General features: G+C 52.6%; 2 protein-coding genes across 3 annotated transcripts in view; both read right to left on the bottom strand.

Moving 5' to 3' along the window:
• Positions 1 to 487: 487 nt before the first annotated feature.
• LOC101625807 (long-chain-fatty-acid--CoA ligase ACSBG2-like) lies at positions 488 to 13,410 on the bottom strand. The gene is made up of 13 exons (XM_004688866.1): positions 13,398 to 13,410; positions 12,059 to 12,327; positions 8,865 to 8,953; positions 8,200 to 8,320; positions 6,326 to 6,406; positions 6,056 to 6,205; positions 5,743 to 5,958; positions 3,884 to 4,065; positions 3,533 to 3,754; positions 2,034 to 2,263; positions 1,681 to 1,820; positions 899 to 1,145; positions 488 to 573 (listed from the first exon to the last, which is right to left on the bottom strand). The coding sequence occupies exons 1-13, from the start codon at positions 13,408 to 13,410 to the stop codon at positions 488 to 490; spliced, it is 2,046 nt and encodes a 681-aa protein (XP_004688923.1).
• A 5,708-nt stretch (positions 13,411 to 19,118) lies between these two features.
• Positions 19,119 to 22,563, bottom strand: part of LOC101626429 (long-chain-fatty-acid--CoA ligase ACSBG2) — a 28,412-nt gene continuing 24,967 nt past the window's right edge. For both annotated transcript variants that reach the window (XM_012729497.1, XM_004689305.2), the window contains exons 11-13: positions 20,897 to 21,036; positions 20,518 to 20,764; positions 19,119 to 19,192 (exon numbers count right to left, since the gene is read on the bottom strand). In XM_012729497.1, the coding sequence (XP_012584951.1) occupies positions 19,119 to 19,192; positions 20,518 to 20,764; positions 20,897 to 21,036 (461 nt within the window). The remainder of the gene's footprint in view (positions 19,193 to 20,517; positions 20,765 to 20,896; positions 21,037 to 22,563) is intronic.

Below are 22,563 nucleotides of genomic sequence, written 5' to 3' on the forward strand. Positions count from 1 at the left end.
TCCTCAGCTGGACAAGTGCATCAAACCTTCCGTCTCTTAAAAAATGCGTATTTTTCAAAGTAAAAGCCCAGTTTTTTATTATTTCTCCAGAGCCTTCCATATGAATCCCCGACCCACCTTGGCTCTGTTGGTGCTTTGAGGCAACTCCTCACCAGGGGAGGGCTCTCCTGGGCCTGGCATCCCTGACCTCTCTCCACCCACCGCCTCGTTGTGACAGCCCAAAGGTTTTCCCACATTGCCCAGTGACCTCTGGGTTGGGCCGGGGTGGGGGTGAGAACCACTGCTTTAGTGCAACCATTTTTATTATTCTTACACTTAACTAAAAGGCTCCCCAGGGAGGAGCGTTTCAGTTACAAGTGGGCCCATCGCAGAGCAGTTCCCTCCCCTCTGGACGGGACTCCTCATCAGCTCCAGAGGAAGGGCAGGGGCCACAGACCCTCCCGCAGGGAAGGAAGTCCACGCGGCCTTCTTGACAGGGTCTTCGCTGTTACACTCCATCATTGCTGTAAAAGCTTTTGATCTCAGCTTGGTACATCTTGGCCACCACGGCCCTCTTCAATTTCGTGTTTGGCCCTGTAACAAAGTCAGTTTCAGGGTGACAGCTTCCCACCATCCCTCCAGGGCCCCTAGTCACCACAAAACGTGGTATCCATGGACAGAGTTTATTTCGAAGATGCAGAGGGATGAGCGGCTGTACACCAGCAGGAGCTCGGAGGACCCCAATAAGGCACACCAGGCCCGTCCCAAGCTGCCCCAAGAATCCCACCCCTGCACACAGGCCGTCTCAGTGGACAGGTGCCACTGAGCACACAGGAGGTGCTGGTTAAAGGCCAGGAGGCCCCACCTGGAAGTGGCACAAGCCACCAGCCAGGGCCCCTCCCCAGGCCCGTCCACTCACCCAGCTCCCCGCCAGAAACGGAGAAGTCCATGTCTAGGAGAGCCCACTTCATGATCTTGGTGCTGTCTGAGGTGGCCTCTGCATTGGCAGCATCTATGCCCTGGCTGATGAAGTTCATGACCACGGGGTCCCTGTTGTAGACGATGTCCGACAGCCTGGTGGACTGGCTCTTGAGCTGCCGGCAGACAGCCACGACCTCACTGGTCAGCGCGTCGCGGGGCTCCCCCGTGTCTGTGTTGAGCTGGCACTGTTGTTGGGGGATGAGCAGTCAGGCAGGTCCAAACCACCCCACACCCTCCTGTAGCACCCAAGCCCAGCTGCCCACAGCACTCTCAGCCCAGTGGCAGGAGGCGGGCTGTGTAGATAAAAAAATTCACTTGACCAGGGATATGCCTGCCCAGTGCTTCTGCTGCCTGTCTGGGGCCAGACCTCAGATCCAGCCCCCATTTCCACTGGTCAAGACCAGGGCCCACATGGCCTCGAACAGGAGGGAGGACTGGTCCCTCTACCCAGAGTGTGGTGGAGATGTGTCCCCCAAGAGCACAGTGGTCACCAGGGAACTGCTGCTGTGGTGGGGCTCCCTTCAGGCCTACAGGCTGTATCTCAGCATGATGAGGCCCCTGCACCAGGACACAGTGACGCCCCAGACACAGCACTCCGGAGCTGGTGATGAGTGGCCCACCTCATCTTCTCAACCCAGGTTCCCCCCCAGCCAACATGGAGACCCCCTTCCAGCCGACCTCCCAGATTGCCATGAGACTCAAAGACAGACCCCGAGGTACCTTCAGTGTGAGCAGGGCACACAGGTAGGGGGCTTCCTGGCCCACCAGCATGACATATCGAACAATGGGAACGTACCGCTTCACCCGCTCCTCAATGGGGGCTGGGTTGATCTTCTCGCCTGAACTGAGGGTGATGATATCTGCATGGGGTAAGGGACCGTGGTGTTTCTGAAAAGCCATGGCAAGTCTGCCCTTGTGGAGGCCTGGGGTGTGTCACCCTCAGATGGCTCCCCCTGCTACAATGGAGCCCATGGCTAACCTGCTGCCTGGAACACCAGAGATGGCGCCCAAGCACAGAACCTGCACTACTGTCCAGGGGGGGCCCCAGGAAGAAGGCAGAAGGCAGCTCTCACCTCTGTCGCACTCACCCCTGGCATTGCCCAAAATGTAGAGGAATTCCTCAGTGTCCAAGAAGCCAAAGTCACTTGTGTACATCCACCCTTGGAGGTTAATCTTCCGTTGGGTGTTTCCCTCATCATTGAGGTACCCCATGAAGACATTGCGGCCCCAAATGTGGATGTCCCCGACGCCGTCTTTACTTTTCTGAATCTTGGTGTGGGTGCCAGGAAGAGCCTTCCCACAACTGGGGGGCAGGGGACAGGGAGGAGGGCATTAGACACCCCCTGTTCACCACTGCTCCCCGCCTCCACACAACTGTTCAACCTCTAGGGCTTCTCTGTTTCATCCAAGCACAGGGGACCCTCGAGGAGGAGGGGCCTGGCTGGGTCCCCACACAAAACCAACATGATAGAGCACATGGACTTGCACACCGAGTCCTGGCCATTGTGAACCCACAGATTAGCACGGGACAAGACACCTCTGGGCTGGACCTGGTGGCGCTGACCATCTCTGTGTATGAGAGAACAGGGCATACAACCCAGACAAGATCGAGAGATCTTACCACCTCTCCCCCCCCCCACCCGCCCCATGCTTATCTCCTTGCACACAGAGTCGGCCCCATGACTCTGGAAGCTTGAGGCTCCTACCCAGAGCCCCCAACATGAATCTTCACTCAACTTTCCACCATGCTGCCTGGAGACTCAGGCAAGGCCTCAGAGCTGGGAGTCACCCTGCTTGTACCGTTCGCGGTCAGTCTCAATAGGGCTCCCAGGTCAAGTCCAAGGTGCCTGGTTGAATTTGATTCCAAGCAAATTTTTATTTTAGTATCAGTATGTCCCACATGTTCAAAGGATAAACTTGTGTTTTTGTTGTTATTGTTAAAGTCGTCTACTTGAGATTCTCATTTCCCTGGCTGTCCTTGTTTTTTTATTTGCTAGACTGGCCACCCCACTCCTAAGCGGGGCCATGTTTTCCATCTTGCTCTCCCTTGTGCCTCTGCTTCAAAGGAAGCCAGCTGCCACGTTGGGGGGGTGTCGCAGCCACGAGGGGGCCTGTGGCATGGAGCCCGTGTCTCCCACTGACAGCCACCAGGAACCGAGGCTGCGGCTTGGGAGTAGCGCCCTGAACCCCTGCTGTGCAGCTGCACAAGGAGCCCTGATGGACAACGTGGGGCTCACCCCCAGAGATAATGAATGTTGGTCATTCTAAGCTAGCAAATTTGAGGGGTGCATTTTACATAGCATGAGAGCTGTGTCACGAGACTGGGCCAGGGTGTCACAGATAATCAGTCATTAGTAAAAACAATGGTTTGCAAACTAAAAGCCCAAGCAGAGGGGCTTGGCCCGTCCACACTGGTTCTCTTACCTCCACTCATCTGGATGCTCCTTTTGTGATGGGGACAACAGCGGGGTGACAGCAAGCACACAAGCCCCCCACCTGCCCACTCTAACCGAAGGGGCTTGGGGTCCACCCCGGCCATTCTCCGAGCCACCCACTCTCTGCCAGGACCCACCTCAGCAGTTGGAAGTCCTTCTGGGTGGAGAGCGAGTGGACCCCCGTGCTCTCAGACATGCCATAGAGCTGGAAGATGGGCATGTTGAGGCTGAGGAAGAAGTCCAGGGTGGGCCCGGGCAGCCCCAGCCCCATGTTGAACAGCTGCCGGCAGTGGTGCAGGCCCAGGGAACTCCTGGCCTGGTCAAAGCTCAGCTTCTTGGCCAGGTTAAAGGTCAGCTGCCTGAACAGGCGCAAGCACATCTGCGGGTGTACCTGCCTTGAGAAGTGGACACAGGAGCAGAGCCGGGCCTCAGGACCCCCCTAGGCTGCTGTGCCCCTGCCCGCCAGGGCAGCCAGTGCCCTGCCTCACTTGAGTATATGTCTCTTGGCGGTCCTGAGTCCCAGCTGCATGGCCCACTGGTTGATCTTCTTCCGGAACGGGGTGGAGGAGAGTTGGCTCGTCTTCAGGTGGTCCAGCAGCCGGTCCCAGACCCATGGGACGCCATGGAATGAGGTGGGCTTCACTTCCCGCAGAGTGTCCAGCAGGGAGCCCTGTGTATGCCAGGCCCACCATCCTCAGCAACTCATGGGACAGGTGGGCCGCAGCACCACCTCCCCAGGGCCGGGCTTTGACCCCTTCCCTCCTGACAAGACTAGAGAAGAGTCCTGTGAGTCCTGGGAAGAGCAAAGGGAGCACCCACCCTCCACGGGGGCAGGGGACTGGCCACTCCACCCACGTGCGCCCCTGCTCACCAGGGGATCATGTGAGCTTCAGCCCTGCCTGCAGAGGGGTGGTGTCCAGCCTCTCCCTAGATGCTGAGTGGACCAGAAGTGGGTGGGAGTAAAGGAAGCAGATGGACAGAGGACACAATGGAGAAACACAGACACAGGTGCAGAGACACTGAGACACACAGAGACAGAGGCACAGCAGAGAGACAGGGAAAGAAGAGGCAGACCGTGAGAGCAAAGGAAACAGAGAGAGACAGGAGAGAAAAGGAGCGGGGGCGAGAAAGAGTAGGAGGATACAGGGAGGGGAGAGGCAAACCCTGGCTTTGCCATGATTTTCAAAGCTTCTCAGTCACCAAGAAGGATTCGCAGTGAGCACAGTCCCAGCATTATAAGGAACGTGGGAGGCTGCGAGGTGTGGCCGCGAGGGAGCCTCCCCACAACGGCACAGCAGCTGTCCTTGGGAGGACCGCGGGCAAACTCCACCCCCGGCCTTTGCAGGTTTTCACATTTTTTAAATGAATGGTTTCTAAGAACTTCAAGAACTCTATTTCAAAAATTCAATTTTCTGTTACCATAGAGTTTTGCATTTTTCAGGAAAATTTCTGCAGTTCACTCTGTCCCTAAGCACCTACTTGTTTAGCCTGTTTTGCCTCTTGGGCCAGGAAGCCCACAGAAGTTCGGGGTGGGGGGTGAGAGGGAGGGGTCGTGACTCCTGGGAAATTCTATCAGTGATGTTCATCACTTTGTCGTATTTCTTCCTGTCTTGACGGGTAACCGTGATCTTCTGACTTCAGAGCTGAACCATGACTGCGGGTCCCAAGGGCACAGCACAGCCACATGCAGAGACCTATCCGTGGCCATCCCAGCCCACCGCCCCGCACGCCCGCACGCACAGTTAGCAGCCGGCCCCACCTTAGGGAACTTTCATCTTCCCCAACTGGAGCTCTGTCCCCATTACACACGAGCCCCGCCCCTCGCCAGCCCCTGGCACCCCCCACCCACTTCCTGTCTGTGGCTGTGGCTGGGGCCCTCCGCTGAGTGGGTCACCCAGGATTTGTCCTTGTGTCTGGCTTATTTCACTGAGTGTCAAGGTCCGTGCACGCTGTGGCTGGGTAAGATGTCCTACCTCCCTGGGGCTGAAGACGCCCCACTGTCTGGCGGGACCGCATCGTGCACCCCTCGTGCCCTGAGGCTGCGTGGGGGTTGTTTCTAGCACGTACTTGTCATCACCCAACGCTGTTCCCTGTGCGGGCAGATTCCACCCTCTGATAGGGTGGGATTGTGCCTCCATTCCCCGACAGCCACATTCTGCTTCCCGCTCTTCACAAATGGGGAAACTGAGGCCCAGCAAGGACAAGGACTGGGATAGGACAGCCAGTGGGGCACAGATCAAAGTGTCCAGTCTGGGCTGAGCTCCCCTCCCCCGCTCAGGGCACCCCTTACCGGCCGCCCTCCCCAACCTCAGTGCCTCTTGCACTGGAGTCTGGGAGCTCTGCTTACCCTTAGAGCATCTGGCTGAGCAAAATAGAGTGCCCCAGCCACGGAGATGGAGATCCACATGTCAAAGATCTGGGCCCCCATGTAGCTGAGAGGGAGGTAGCTCACCAGGACCTCCTGCTCCTCGGGGGGGCACTTATAGGACAGGCTCTGGACAGTGGCAGCCGTGGTCCAGGTGATCTGCAAGGCATCTGAGCTGTCACCTGGGGGCCTTTCTGTCTTAACCCCAAGGAGAGCTCTGTCATCCAGAGGAGCTGGACCCGGGACAATGAAGCCACCTCCTTGCCCTCCCCCACGTGGCACCTCAGGGACTCACGTTGTCATGGCTGATCATGATGGCCTTCGGGGGGCCCGTGGTCAGCATGTTGTAGAACACGGCACAACACTGGTTGGGCTTCTGGGAGTCGATGATCCGGTCCAGGGTGTCATCCGAGATGCTGTCCGCCAGATCCAAGAACTCTTTCCACTGTGCAGGGGTGGGGCTGAGTAGGCAAGGGACCCCAGCACCTTCTGTGGCACCCTAGAGCCAGGCACTTCCTCCCTGTGGCCCACGGCTCCCCACTCTCCCCTCTCGGCGAGGACTCACAGAATACAGGTTCTCCAGCGGGCTCCGAATCTCATCCTTGTACTGGACAATGGCTTTGAGGCACTTCAAGTAGCCCTGTATCTGTCAGATATCCCAGCGCTAAGTGCTGAGGACACAGAGCACCAAGCCCCACCCTCAGCACTTCCTCGAGGCTCCAGTCTCCTTTTCACTGTGGTGGAACACTCACAAATGTGCCATTTTAATCATCTCGACGTGGCCTTTAGTGCACTCATGATGTCATGCAACTGTCAGCACTATCTAGCCCCAGAACATTCCAATGGAATGTTCAGAACATTCCCAAAGGGAAACCCTGTCCCAATTAGCACTCATTCCCATTCCCACCCCACACCCCAGTCTGTCCCCATGGCTCTGCCTGTCCTGGACATGTCTCTTCAGTGGACTCACTCCCTGGACTCACTCCTTGTGTGGCCGGCTTCTCTCCCTGAGCATCATGTGTCCACGTCGTGGACCATGTTTCCAAGGTCACCCACCCTCATGGCATCATGGGTCAGCACCAAATAACAGATCGTCATCTGCTTATCCAGTTGCCCATGACTATAGTGAATAATGTTGCCCTGAACGTGAGAAGAAAAACATAGCTTTTTTTTTTGGGGGGGGGGTGTATATCCAGAAGTGAGGGTGCTAGATCATGGACATTCTGTTTTAATTTTTTGAGGAACTGCCATACTATTTGCTAGAGAAATCGAAACGCCCTTTTTATGTCCCAAGAGGGCAGGTGTCTAGGATTTATTGAGGAGTCATTTCTATGCAGTAAAAGTCACCTTGTAGGTAGGGAGTTCTCTGGGCCTCAACAAACATGGGCAGTCCTGCAGCCTTTCAGCTGACGAGGGGTCACATCTGCGACAGGGCCCCGAGACTGCCCCCATGACCCCGGCATGGGGCACTGCAGCTGCTCCTTCCAGTCACACTCTAGTGTTTTCAGAACAATGGAATCACCTCATGACGTGTTTCTCAGAACAGACCCCCCCATTGTGAAGCTCTGGAGCCACTGTGGCGTGACCTTAGTCAAGACACAGACGCTCTACATCACCCCACGAGTTCTTGCCAGGCCCTTCTGCTGCCAAGCCCCTCCTCCCGGCCTGGCAGCCCTGACGTGATCCCGTCCCATGGATTGGCATTGTCCAGGGCTTTGTCTATCTGGAATCACACAGAACGAAGCTCTCCACATGTGGCTTCTTTCATCCAGCATGGGTGAGGTGCAGTCACATCATCTCAGGCCTCAGGACTCCAATCCTCTCTTGTTGGGTGGGATGGATGAGCCACTGTTCACCCAAACTGGAGTAAACCCCTGGCTTCCAGATGTCCGAGGGGTTCTGGTTCTCAGCAATCATGAGCTACTGTGGACATTCACACAGAGGTGTGACAGCAGGCCTCACTTCTCTTGGCACACACCCCGGTGGGAGGCTGGACCACATACTGGTGATCCGAGAACTGTCTAAGAAGCTGCCATGTTTTCCAGGGATCGCGCCATCCTGCTTTCCCGTTGAAGGAGAACTCCAGTAGCCGCATGTCCGCACCAGCAAGTGGTATTGCGTGATTTAAAATTTGAGTCGGTGGAAAAGCAGAAGACCCAGAGCGAATATGGGGAGTCATGACCCCCTCCCTATGTTCACCTCCGTCCCAGACGCCCTTGAGTCAGTGGGCAACGCTCAGGTGGCAGGAACTGTCCCCGGTACCAGCCGGGAAGCACAGTTCCTGCTGTGGGGAGCACTGGGTGGTGGCATTGGACTCCATTTCTTTATTTTTCCCCCCATCTACCGTTCATGAATGTGTCACAAATTTACTGGCTCTGTTTCTAAGCTGCACCACCACCAGGAATGTCCTCTTGACTCCCACAGGCCCAGGCTACTGACCTGAATGATTTTTTGCAGCTGCCTGTCACTATCCACCACCACGATGTCCATCGCTGAGCTTTCGGCGATGACCTGGCAGGTTTTGGGGGAGTTGGTGGACAAGATGCCAACAGAGAAGCCTCTGGAATCGGAACCCAAGAGGTGAGGGCCGCCAGTGAATTGTAGGGCTCCTGGGAGTAATATTTTGCCCATATGGAGCTAGTCCCTCAGGTAGGGCACCAACTATAGCAGATTTCTCCTGACACAGGTGCCCTCTTTGAAGGCGAGACTCTCTGAAAGAAAGACTCAGGGATAGCCTGGGCATGGCCCTGCCCTCCAGAGGTGGCCCAGTGGTTTGGATGGGTACAGGGAAGGAGCTATCCAAGAAGTCAAGGAAGGAGAACCCAAGGAGTGAGGAAGGCTTCCTGGAGGAAGAGGCATGGGAGCTGGGCTTCACAGGATATATAAGAGATTGCAGGGTAATGTCCAGAAGGATGAGCTGGGCTCTTGACAAATCTCACTGGACAGGATTAAATGAGAACATACTTTGCATGTTCTGCTCTTTGGACTACTTGGGGTCTCTTCCATGAGACCTCAACAGTCCTGGAAGAGGGGTGGGAATGGGTCTTTTGGACCGGTGGCTTTCTGCCTTGATGTCACCTGGGGGGTAAGCAGGTACCTCTTACCCAGCCAAGATGGCGCCAATGCTGGAGATGGCCCATTCCTCTGAGTTGAACCCCATGATCCCCACACCGTGGAAACGCTCCAGGCCCAGCTGAGGGGAAGAGGCCCGTGTGAGGCACCCAGATCTGGTTAGCTATCGCCCACCCACCCCTGCTTCCGCAGGAGTCCCAAGTTGAGAAACTTGGGTTATTTTTTCTTTTGGCCACTTGTGCTTTTGTTAATTGATAAAATAACCATTCTCGCCATAAGTGACAACAACATAGCTGCCGTTGTAAGTGTCCCGCTCCACCTCCACCAGAGGACATTTGGTGGCATGGTGGGGGAAGGGATGCTGCTGACGTTAAGTGGGTGGGCACCAAGGATGCTGAGAAACAACTTCCAGTGCAGAAGACAGACCCCCCATGAAGAGTGACACCTCAAGTGTTAACAGTATGACAGCTGAGAAACCCTGAGAAAATATAAACAAAATGTGCATCCCAACTATTTGAATATTTGACAAAATCAGAGAAGTATTGCTCACATGTTATCACAACCTGCTTTAGTCATAAAAGCATACTGGATGACTTTTTGTCTCAGCCTTTAACTATTTCTCTATGGTATCAACTGTAACACTTCTTTAATAGTGTAACAAAAATGTCTTAATAATCCTTGTTATCATGGGTTTCAATTTCTTTCCCTTCACTTTTAGTAGGTAAAATATCTGGTGGCGCAGCGGGTTAAAGCACAGCACTGAGACGCTAAAGCCACTTCCGCATGAGTTCGATTCCCGCCTGCCCCGGAGGTGACCACATGGCGTGGCAGACCTCTCCTGACCCACCCGCTGCTCCCCTCAGCAGTGTACTTCGTCGATCTGCCTGTTCTGCTCCCCACTCTGTCTCTGGTGAAGCCTCTCGCCACCCCTGAGCCTCTGGCCTGTACCCCAGTTCTGTATGCACAAATAAATAAATCTTAAAAAAAATATATCTGGGTGGTTAACCTGCTAGCATAAGCTCTGACTATACCCATGGTCACAGCTGGCCCTTGAACAATGTGGGGGGGGGCTAAGGGGTGCCAACCCCCAAACAGTAGAAAATTCATGTAAAACGTTTGGCTCTTCAGTGCCCTCCCTGGTGGCACAATGAGGTAAAGCACAGCACTATGAAGATCTCTGCAGCCACTGCAGTGAGAGTTCAATCCCCAGCCAGGGAATGACCCACATGGCGCAGCAGACCTCGCCTGTCTCCCCACTGCTCCCCTCAGCAGTGTGTTTCAGTACATCTTCCTGTTCTGCTCCCCACTCTGTCTCTGCTGAATTGTCTCAGCACACCTCTGGCATGCACTCCAGTTCTTATATGCATAAATAAATAAATCTTAAAAAAAAACTTTTGACTCTTCAAAAGTTAACTACTAAAAAGTGCTGTTGACCTTACTGATAGTATAAACAGTTGATGAATGCATACTTTGCATGTTACAGGTATTATACAATGTACTTTTATAATAAAGGTAGATAAAAGAAACTCATTGGAAAAAAATACATTTGCAGTACTTCCGTACTGTACCTTTAACTTGTCTGCTTACAAGAGAATGTTCATAAGTGGAGCTAAGAAGTTCACACTCATGTTGTCAAGGGCCGGCTATTGCTACCCACATCTAACTTCAAATTCAAGAGGGTACTCCACTCATTGTCAGGTAATTCTATCTGGAGCTTTTCAAATGGAGCTTTTCTTCTCCACATCAGACTCCTGGATACTACAGCCCATTCCCTGAGCCTTAGTCCAACAGGACTCTCCAGCTCAACATGGCCACGGTCACCTCTTCTTTGGACCCCACAATTTCAGTTAAAGGTAGTCCCATCCTTCATGTTACACTTAGTCATCTTCTGCTCCTTTCATTCTCTCAAGAGTTCAATCCACCAAGAAATTTACCTCTCTTCCCTTTCCCTGCTAGCCTCAACTGATGTTTCAACTCATTTATTCCCATGTGACAGCCAAAGGTGGGTCCCCCTTAGTCCTGGGGAAAACTCAAGTCCTCCATAGCTCCCAGGTCCTGAATGACCTGCCCTTACCTCTTCCGTATCTCCTAGTGGCTCATTCTGTCCTAGTCACACTGGCCTCCTCACATGCCAGTGGCATTCTACCCCAGGGCCTTTGCACTGGCTGTTCCCACTGCTAGAACCTCTTCCCCCAGATATAGGTTTTACCCCATTCTCACTCCCAATCTTTTGTTGAAATATCAGTCTCTGTTGAGGCATGTGCACATATGGAAATGTGAAAATGTACCCCTCAGATTATAGAGTGATGTAATGATTGACAAATCAATACATTTTAAGAAAAAAAAAAGACCACTTTCAGAGAGGGTGTCCTCGGTCACATATGTTTAAAAAGAAAAGGCCCTGGTTCATTTTCCCTGTTCTCTTCTGTGCTTTAGTTTTTTCTTAATTAGTCTACTTAAGGCATAATTTAGTTGTTTATTACATTGGGAGAGTGCTTTGAGGTCTCTGGTTGCCTTTCCTAATCTGAAAAATGGGCATTCATTCATTCATTCATTCATTAAACACACAGGCAAGGGTCTGGTGCTGCTCCAAATGCCAGGTCTGCACTGAGCAAGACAGAAGGCAGCTGTGATGGAGAGAGGAGAGTAAGAGTAACCAGAAAGGACCTAAGGAAATGAGGCACAGTGGGGTAAGGATACAAAAAAAATAATAACCGTAAGAATACTAGCTACCATTGATGCACGGCTTAAGGGTGTCCAAGAGCTATGTGATACATGTTCACGTGTTGAATCCTTGTAGCAAATCTTTGTGCTAGACGCTATCTTGTTTCATAATGCATATAATTTTAGTATGTAATGATACATTTTATAGCAAATTTAAACAAATTCTGAAAATTGTAAATTCATGCAAAATATTATATACCAAAAATATCACATACGGCTTGACTAGTGAAGCCAAAAAATTGGAGCAAGAACAAGCGGCTGATAAGAGTGATACCGGGTCTGGGATTCGAACCCAAACGCAAGCATCCTCAAAGAAGTAAAAGACTGGCCAGCAAGGACGAGACTGACCCAACCGAGGGCAGGGGCAAGGGGCGGGGCGGTGCCGAGAAAGAAGGCAAGGGCAGGCGCAGGTGGACAGAGCGCGCATGCGCGGGGGCGGCCCGAGCAGGTGGACAGAGCGCGGGAGGGCAGGAGCGCGCATGCGCGGGGCGGGGCGCCGTACCTTGAGGAAGGCCTTGGCGGCCCGCCGGCACTGCTCGTAGTACTCGATGTAGGTGAGCAGGTGCCAGCTGTTCCCGTGCTTGGAGCCGAGCGCGATGTAGTTGGCGTACTGCATGGCCGTGCTCCTGACCATTTCGTGCACGGTGATGGGCGTGCTGTTGGCCAGGGAGCTCTTCTCATGGTGCAGGCGCACCTCGCCGTCGCGCCGTGTGGTCCAGTATCTTTGGCCTGTGGGCCGTGGGGACGCTCGTGTGGACGCTGGAGGCGACGCTAGGGGTGAAGGAGACTCCTGGTAGGTGCGGCAGGGAGGGTGGGGTGACCGGAGGGACCGGCGTGGCGGTAGGGAGGGGGGAGGTTTGTGGGGGTCGAGTCACAGCACCGGCTTGGTACTCGTGGGCCACAGGAGGGCTGGGGGTGGCCTAGGCCGCATGGTAGCTGAGGTTGGGGGGTAAGAAAAGGGAACCTCAGGGCGGCGGGAGAGGGCTGTGGAAGAGGTGGAACACAGGAGTGGCACTAGCGGGGCAGAGAAAGTTGGGAGAATGAGGCGAGAGCCATGAAAGACAGAAAGAACAGGCTTCAGAAGGGAGAAAGTACAGACGAACAGGGACGCAGGAAAGGACAGAGGGGCAGGTGGACAGACTGATGACACCACAGAGGAGTCCAGTGGCAAACCAAGCTGGCAACTCAGCAACAGGCTGTGACCCTCCTGTGGAACCCAGGACCCGGCCTCATTGTGGAGGGCCCTGGACACACTCACTCCCAGTTCAGAGGGACAGCCACCCCCTACCCGACCCCCAGCAAACAGTCAAGCCCGTCCAGACAGACAGCCTCAGACTCCCAGCCCTTCTGCAGCCTCCTCTGACAGTGTGGGCAGGCTGGACCCCCACCCTCAGACGGGGCTGAGAACCACCCCAGCCACATCCAGGTCCTACAGGGTCCCCAACCTCTGGCTTTCATTTCTGGTCAGTGGTGCTCTCCTCCAGTGGACTCAGTATCTTGTCTGAAGACAGGTGTCCAGGCTTCCTTCGTCTCTGTTCTCACTGACTGCGATGAGTCTGGCCTCCTGTAGTGGACAGATTTCATACAGACACAGTGACAGTCGAGTGGAGGACCAGTGTGTCCAGCCGTGGGCAGGCATAACCAAGGCGTGTCCAGGGAGGTGCCTGAAGGTGTAAGAGCTGACCAAGCACAGGGAGGGAGAAGCATCTAAGAGTGTGAGCTGGCCACAGCCTTCCGCGCCGTGGATGAAGAAAAGTGGGGAAACACAGAAGGAACAGAGCTGGGCAGGTGGTGGGAGCCAGATCCTGTGGGGTCCTGACCGTGCTGGTAAAGAAATGTACCTTCTGTGGCCATTCTGCACCCTTTATGCAGACTGTTCTGTACCCGGGGAAGAGCTGAAATATCTGGCCTCTGCCCCTTCCACCTCCTGTGTGGTCAGAAAAGTGGGGCCCACGCTTGCCACCAACTTTTTATCAGCTTTGGTCACCTCTGCTCTAGCCACACAAGAGGCAGTCGTCTCTAGACTGGATGCCTAGAATGTTCTTGCCTGTGGCCGATCCTTATGACATCACTGTAGGTTCTGAAGCCGGAGCCATGGGGACTGGGTGGAAGGGCAGGAATCTCCCCAGGAACACCTTCCTTCTGCGCCCCTAGCCGTTGTTCCCAAGGTGATAGTCCCCAGAGAGGTGGCAGCCGGGCTCTCCTGGCTCCAGAGCCACAGAGGGACTCCAGACCCACCACGCCGCACTGTTGGCTTGCGATCCAGAGTTTTCATGGGAGCCTAAAAAAGAGTAATGAGCTGGAAGAGGCAGGCACGGACGGTCAGCAGCACGTGCCAAGGAAGCAGTGTCTCAGAAAGCAAGGCTAGGTCTGCGGAACCTGGGCGGCCGGGAATCAGAGGACTTTGAGTCACTGGGCCTGGCCGTTGGCTATTCCTGTGCTCTTGGCCATCGTCTGTAGGTGAGAGTCCCCAGGGCTGTTAGAGCTGCATTGCCAAATACTGGATGCTGTTGAGATTTATAAACTCATCATTGAAAAGCCTCTCTGATTCTGCAACTTAATAGAATTACCCTGTAAGCCAGAAATTCTGTTTCTGGGTACACACCCAAAACAGCTGAAAGGGGGCCACAAACGGATACTCGTATTCCCGTGTTCACAGCAGTGTGATTCACGGCAGCCAACAGGAAGCAACCCAAGTGTTCCTCAGTGGGTGAATGGGTAAAAAAATGCGGTTTACCCAGGCAGTGGAATGTTTTTTAGCCTTTAAAAGGAAATTCTGGCATAAGTTTTCACATGGATGCGACGCAGGACCCAGAATATGGAAATGGGCCCTTTCACTGGCACTCGACCAGCACAAAACAGCGGGGTTCGGTTTTGAGGTCTGAGGGGTGCAGGCCCATCTGCCCTCCTTCTGGCACTTATGCAAATTTAGGGTCATAACCTCCCAGTGTGATTGCGCTTGCTCTCGTGGGTGCCACCTCAAAGGGGCAGTCGGGGTGAGTGCCCGTGTGGCTGGAAGGGGATGGAGTGGACGGAGAGGCAGGCAGGTCGGCCTGGAAGACTGTGGAGCTGGAACACCAGCCTGTCCCTGGGCCGCGCCTGTGCGGACCTGACCTATGACGCCGTGAGCTGGGTGACCCTGAAAGGGCCGGCAGGTTTGGTCTGCTGGCCACATCCCTGGAGGCGCTCACCCTGCGCCTGCCTGAGACACCGGCACCCGCTGTGCCAGTGCCTCTGGCGCTGTGCACTTCAGTGTGCAGTGCTGGCCGCCCGCTCCCGGGTTGCTGTTGCTGACCCCTGTGACCTTTGGGCCGCTGCTGTCGCCTCTTTCTTCCATCTTCTCCCCTTGGATTTACATAAACCCTGCTGTTGGGCCTGTGCCTGAATCAGCCTGGGAGAACCGCCCCCCCCGCCAGGACATTGGGCTCCCCCAGGCTTTGTGCGGTTGCAGATGAACCCTGAAGACATTGCACACAGCAAATTCAGACCCCGCTAAGTATCCTTATGGGTCCTTTTTTAAAACAGTCACATTCATAGGAACACAGCAACGGAACAGCGGTTGCCAGGTGCTTTTCATGTGCACAGCGTCGGTTGTGGGGTACACGACAGTGCGGCACACTGGAGCCGAGGACGGATTTTCAGAGGCTTCAATGGCATGTTTTTGGCTTATCACAATTTAAGACACTTAACCGCTTAGCGAGTTCTTGTCATTTCTCAAAGACTTAAAGGAGAACAATGAGGCCAGGGTGAGAGTCACTGTAGAAAATACATTACTGAGCTGGAGCATTTTATGACGATCAGCCATTTGTGTACCTTAAATGGCAGATTTTTTAAAAAGGCAAAAATTTTTTTTTCCAAAGCTACATTCTGGTAGAAGACCAGACATTTATGTACTCTTCTCTGAAAGCGCGTCCTCACCCTCCACGTGCACGTTCCCCCTGTAGTGGCGTATGTGTGCGCAGTGGGTGTTGTTCCTGCTGGTAGCTTCACCTGCAGAACTGCTTGAACACCGAGTTAGCAAACACTGGACCATTGAGCTGAAAAGAAATGCAGAGTTGGGCGGGCTCCTCACAGCTTCCGGTCACACCCTTGGCCAGTCTGTGCATAACTTGTGTGACCAGTGCTTTCTGCTCAAGGACAACTTACTTAACACATGTTGATTTGTTAACACTGAACTCAGGGCTGACATTACCCCCCCTCCCCCAACAATAGTAAGTCACATTACAGCCTTGCAGCAGGAACTGTAGAGAATACTTCAGCTGTAGACTTGGGGACTGTTTTCACCAGCAGAAATACCCAAAAATGCCCAACCTGTGGCATGACCTCTGAAAGGACATGCGCTTGCAAGATGAGGGCACCACCTTCGACCTTGCTGGGAACGTGGCAGCTGAAAATTCTCACTACTCCGTGCATGGCCACAAGTGACCTCGAAAGCACCAGCTCTATTGATTTAGGGTTACACATTTGAGAGAGCAGGCAAATTTGCGAAGATAGAATCTTCAAATACAGAGGATTGACTGTACTTGCACACTTTAAAAATAAACATCAGAGAATGAGAGTCATCAAGTAGGACTATCTTCCTGCATTGTGTTAAATCTTCTGCAAGGAGAATGTCTACACATTTTGATTTATGCCTTTATGTTCCTCAGTACATTAAGAATAGAAATGCCATATGACAACTGTTCTACTTCTGGGTATTTAAGGGTACTAACCAGTAATTTGAAAAATCTGTGTACCCCATGTTCATGGTAGTAGTATTCACAGTAACTAAGCGTTGGAAATAACCTGCGTGTCCATCGACGGACTAGTGAATAAAGAAGATCTGGTGTATTCACGTAATTAAGTACTACTACTCAGCTGTAAAGAATGAAGTCCTGCCATTTGAACAATCTGGATGAACCTAGAGGATATTATGCTTATGAAATAAATCAGAAAGAAAAAACATTATTTTATTCATGGGGAAGATAAACGAAATAAATGAACATACCAAAACAAAAACAAAACCAGACTAAGAATCTGGTAAAGGGGTCAATTGTATAGTGATGGATGGAAACTAGAATTTTGCGGGCTCATGTTATTAGGCTGTAACACCTGAAACCTGTAGTGTTACTCACCGGTGTTGTTTTCCTCAAAGGAGGAAAGGAGAGGGTTTGGGGGCTCCATATGGATGTTAAGGGGCCCTGGAAGTTCTTATTTCTCAACCCTGATGGATTGTCCCTCTCTGGGCTGGGAAATGCTCCTTCCCTACTCCCCAACACATACTGAGGGTGTGGTATGCTGGACAGGAGACATCGCTGTGGCCTCCCCATACAAGGCCTGTGGATGAGAGAGCTGCTGTTCCTGCTGCTTTCACGACTATGGCAAAACTCATCGCTGAAATTGAAGATAACTGAGATTGACAGAGTGCTGGGATGGTAACTGTTAGTCCCTACTGAGGGCTTTGTCACCTCAGACTCGGCCACACTGTGAGATGATAGGGGGTTTTCTACTTTTGTGGATAATCTCTCTCACATACAACTCAAGGGTTGAACTCACATACAGTAACTCAGTTTGACTTAAAAACTCAGTTCAGAGTCTGAGTTTCCCAAGGGAGAAACTGTTCATGTCTGAGCATGTCTCGCCAAAAATCAGGACACTGGAGGCTGAAGTGCTTTATTATCAGAACTTGATTGGAAGGATTGCCAGGTTGCTCCCAGAACGGGATCCAGTTCTTCAAGCTCGCAAAAGCTTTCTTACGTCTCAGTCAGTCTCTGTGGAGAAGAAAATCCAGTTGGAACCAACAAGGTCAGGTCTTTCCTCAAAAATGGGCAAATCTTCATAGATGCCCCTGGAATCATGCCTCAAAGGCCCAAAGGAAACCAGAGGCTTAGTTTGCCTGTCACCTCCATAGGCAATTGCAGGTCCCAATGGGAGCACTTTCTTACCAGGTGAGTAACCAGGCGACCTACCCTTAAGGATCTGGCTTCTTAAAAACAGAAGAGAAAGTCCCTACCCAGAGTAGTAAGTTACGTATCACGATGGGGCCTTCCTGTTCAAGGCTGCAGAGAGAGGAAGTGAGAGCAGAAAGCTACATTATCACATGGAGATCCTTGCGGTACGTGTTCATTCTCTGAGACCCCGGAGTTATCTGAAGATGGAATGTTCCTAAATGGATGGGATACTGATCCATGGAATGGGAATGGAGTAAGTGATCCACAGATTTACTTATAAGTAAAAAAATGAATGTCTTCAATGAACTTTAGAGCAGCACAGTCCAAGAGAAATATTACATGATATTAGCCATAAAAAAGGAACTGGAGAAATCCAGTTTGTCCAGTTAATCATATCAGCATGTATTCACTATTTAAAAAATGTATTCTGCTCAATTCAGACAGGTCACATGGTGGCCAGTGGCTGCCATATTGGACAGCACACCCACCTCCCACCCCCTCACCAACATCAAGTGGCCTCTTACCCAGTGGCAAAGTGAAACTGGAAATTATTCAAGTAATTAATGTGTTGTCTTTAACTTACGGGCCCATCCACAAGAGTGACAAAGGTGTGACAAAGGTGTGGAGGAGAAAATCAGGTCAAGAGGGGGGAAAAAGAAAATGGATACAGTGCTGTGACCCCCTCCCATTCACCTTAACCCTCTACATCTCAGACGGTGACTTTACTTGGGGATAGGGACTTTACAGAGGTAATCAAGTTAAAATGAAGTCACTAAGGTGGACTAATCCATATGACTGGTGTCCTTATAAAAAGGGAAAGTCTGGGCACAGAGCCTCAGGGAGGAAACAGCATTACAAGTCAAGGGGAGAAGAAAAACTCAGCCAAAAACCTTGATCTTAAAGTTCCAGCCTCCAGGGCCATGAGAAAATCAAGCCCCCTCGTGCACAGAACCTTGTTCCGACAGTCCTATAAACTAGGTGTGTGGCCTGGGGCACCACCAGGTAACGATTTGACTATGAGACGATTAGACAGGTGGCCCTTTGGGTGACTAGAGATGCATTCTACTCTCTGCCTATTCCCTGTAGGCAGCAGGCAGCCTTCTTGAAGCTGTCAGTTGTTTATGCCATGGAGGCTTCCTGTGGACAGGACTTGGGAGGAAGAAGGAAAGGGCTGGACAGGATGAGCTCATGCCTCTATCCCTTAACATCAGTGATGGGTCAGCACCGCTCATTCTTGGACTCCTGGCAAGTGGAGAGTCTCCTGCACCATAGTTCTTGACCAACAGCCTCCCCCAAATAAACTACAGCTCCCAGTGGCTTTAGTGAAAAACTCTGGTCCTAGGTGGGACAATTACTCATTACCTCTTTGAGGTAAGTAGAAAAGTTCAGAAGAACAGTTAACAATATTGCTGGCCGACTGGAAAGGAGTTTGCAGCCCTCCCAGGCCCTTTAGAGAGCATGAGAGGAGGCCAGATGCTATCCAGAAGCCATGCAGCTGGTGGCTGGGCTGCAGTCCTGCTCATAGACTGCCCACCACACAGGGGAGACCACCTCTGTTGGACTCGTTCAAGGCACAGGCCAGCAAAGTCAAGCTTACCATGGGGGCCGGCGAGAACAGCTCCAGTAAAGAGGTCACTTGTAGAAGTCTTCAATTTTCATTTTGTATTTCTGAGTTATGAAATATCTCCTAAGCTTTGATGTTGGACCTATCAAGAAAGGAGAAACTAGTTCAGTTATACAATAAAATCCATGGACCCCCTTGCACACCATGACAACAAGTTCTGGCTGAGGCTGGGTTATGGTCAGCTCTGCCATCGACATCCTGGGCACACCACCTTTGCCAGCAGTGTGAGCATAACTCCCACTGGGTGCTGTGGTAGGAATCCCCCATGCTGGTAGGTGGAGAGTACCCTGAACTCTGTGCCTGATACAGATAATGCATCCAATGACAAGGGACACCCCTCAACTATGCCCAGTTTTACAGGTGAGGAAGCAGGCTCAGACAAGGCGGTCACCCTGAAGTCACTCCAGGATTGTTGACCTGAAGACCACGATCCCCCTAAGCCCTAGGTAACCGAAGGGTTGGAGCATCCCTCAAGATGTCCTCAACAGTCCCGTGAGGATGACACTTCAAACTGGCAGATGGAAAGACTGAGGCTTGTGGGGTAACTTCCCTGTATGAAGTTCACAGGATTTGAATCCAGGCTGTTCAGGCTACCTGCTGGAATAATCCCCGCACCCATGTCCTCAGATGACAGCGGGGTGCCAAGAGCAAGCCCTCCCGAGAGGACAACAACAGAAAGTGAACTCTAGGTCTGCAGCGAGTCTGCCCCTCCCAGGGAGATGGACAAAAATAAACTGAGATGCAGACTGATTTCAGACTGATGTGTTTAAGGAAGCAAGAAGACAGGACAATGCAGCAGTTGTAAGGTGACTCAGTGTTGATAGGTTGGTGGTGACCCACTTCACCCAGATGCCCCTTACTGTGAGAAGGAGCCATCCAGGCAAAGAACTGAAGAGGAAAGCATTCCAGGCAGATGAGCAGGAGGTGCAAAGGCCCTGAGGCAGGCCCGTGGTTGAGGAGTTGGGGGAACTTCAGGAAGGCTGATGCAGCCGTCATAGGGGCGACAGTGAGAGGTCAGCAGGGGGACTGTGGAGTTACAGTTAAGTTTAGCTTTTCTTTTCAGAGGGGTGGGTGTGGCTGCCCTGTAGAAACGAGATGCTGTGTATGGATGTGTGTGAGCATGTGCAGATATGTGAGCAGAAGTATAAGCATGAGGGAGAGGAGGTGGGGGTGGCTGACTGTGCGTGTGTGATTATTTGAGTGAGTGAAGGTAAGCTTGTGTGTGTGTGGTTCAGGGGTGCAGGAGCTGGGCACCTGTTGTCGGAAGAGGATCATGCCTCTGCTGGTACCTGGCTGGCAACACAGACCCTGGACTCTCAGACAAGGCACATCTCAGAGCCCATGTGGCCCTGGACACTGGCAAAGGACCAGCCTCCCAGTGGCAGGCTGCCAGCTCGGGCTGCTCACCTAGCTCTCCGCCAGGGATGGAGAAGTCCTTTTCCAAGATGGCCCACTTCTGAATCTTCTGCGCATCAGAGATGGCTTCCTGATTCACAGCGTTTATGCCTTGCTGGATGGCCCTGTGGACCAGGGTGTCTGGCAGCTGTAGGATGTCAGTCACCGTGGAAGCATGGCTGCCCAGTTTCCGGCAGAACTTGATGGCTTCCGCGGTCAGCCTGTCTAGCGGCTCTCCACTCGCCTCGTCTGTTTCGCACTGCCCCAGATACCCCTGTCACCACACCCAGCACCCACGCACATTCCCCAGCTAACCTGAGGACCAGGGGCGGGTCTCAGGCAGCAGGGGCTTGCCCTCTCTGGGGTCCCCCATGTGGGACACCCAGGTTACCTTCAGTGTCAGCAAGATGCTCAGAAACCTCAACTTGTCTCCTACTAACATGGCATTGCTGATGATGGGGATCTTCTCCTTCACCTTATTCTCAATGGGAACAGGGGCCACATTCTCACCGCCAGCAGTGATGAGCATTTCTGGAACGAAGGATGGCTTTCTTTTAGGTTTAACTAGGACATATAAAACTCACGCTCGCTCGAGGATCGGCAGGGACAGACATTGGCATAGATGGTCACTTGCCTGGAAAACCCCAGCAGAGGGGGCCCTCCCTACGCCGGGCCTCTCTCCAAGCTACAGACTCAAAGTCACGTTGCTTCTCCCACCATGTCTTTAAGTTCCCATCAAGCACCCAAGTCCTGTGTGTTCCCCTTGGCCAGCAGCACATTAGCTCAATGCCTGTGTCTCCACCTCCACACCCTGCATACTGGCACTGCAGTATGTCTGGCTTAGAAGATTGTGAAACTCTCCTTGTCTTACTCTGCCTCTCCTCAGCTTTTCCCACCTCTTGGCAAGCCCCACAGAGCCAAAGTCTGGTCTTGGGCCAGGTGTGTGCGGCATCCCCCAATTCTTGCAGCCTCCAAAAGATTTGTGTCACCTTCTCCCCCATCTTGAAAATTCTTCAAGACCTCCTCCCCCTGGGATGCTTGCTAGGTCCCGTCCCCTCCATCTTGAACACCTGAGTCCACATGGGGTGGACTGCAAGGGCGAGCACGTGCCCAGGTGGAGCAAATCAGCATGTGCCACCCAAGGGTTCCCTCCGAGGTGGATCCAAAAAGAGTCAATGAGAAAACTAAAACTTTTCACTGAAGTTACTGGGAGACATCCTTTTCACATGGAGGTCATGGTGACTCTTGGCAGTGACCTTGTCACCAAAAGGGGAAAACTTGAAGAATGACATCAACACAGAGCACATTTCTGTAGTAGGAGGCTAATGAGGGTCCTGTGACGTCACTTTGGCACCTGGATTCAGCTACACCTGAAGGACTTTTCTGGTTTTTGAGTGAGCAGTTTCCCTGAAATCCACTTGGCGGGGGTGGGGGGTGTTTCTCTTAGCGTAACTAGTGCTGCTACAGCCCGTTTGCTAGTTAACTGCCTTGGGAAGGCGAGTGCCAAAGACCATCAGAATTAGACCAGCCACAGTCTCTGAGCTAAGTCTAGCCTCTCCCCTGTCTCTCTGGCTGTGAGCTAAAGATGGCTTTTACATTTTTAAATGGCTGGAAGGAAATCCAAAGAACACTGTGTGACAGTGAAAGTTTGGGCCACTCAGGTGGGCAGGTGACCTCGTCCGTCCACATGTCACCATTGTTCTTTTAAGGGAGGAGCTGACCAGCTGTGACAGAAACCATATGCCCTGTAAATCCCCAGCTAATTATGATTAGCCCTTTTTGGGGCAAAGTTGGCTCATCCCTGTTCTACCTCCTTTTGCCTAATCTTTATAAGTCTGTGATTATGACTATGCTCGGAGTACAGAGGCAGAAACAGGTTTCTGGGGTACTTGGGCATCTCTCCCAGGTCCATACTGCTGAGACGCTGTGCCTGATGCTGAGCACAGGACAGAGCTGGCGGGGGGAGGGGGGCTGCAGACTGTGGTGCCCCTGTATATCTGCATGGGCGCCCCCATGGGAGACAGGAGCCTGGGAGCCTTCATTGCACTGGCTCACCAA

The sequence above is a fragment of the Condylura cristata genome, unplaced genomic scaffold (assembly GCF_000260355.1).
Source record: "Condylura cristata isolate star-nosed mole 26May11 unplaced genomic scaffold, ConCri1.0 scaffold00025, whole genome shotgun sequence".
Lineage (NCBI taxonomy): Eukaryota > Metazoa > Chordata > Mammalia > Eulipotyphla > Talpidae > Condylura > Condylura cristata.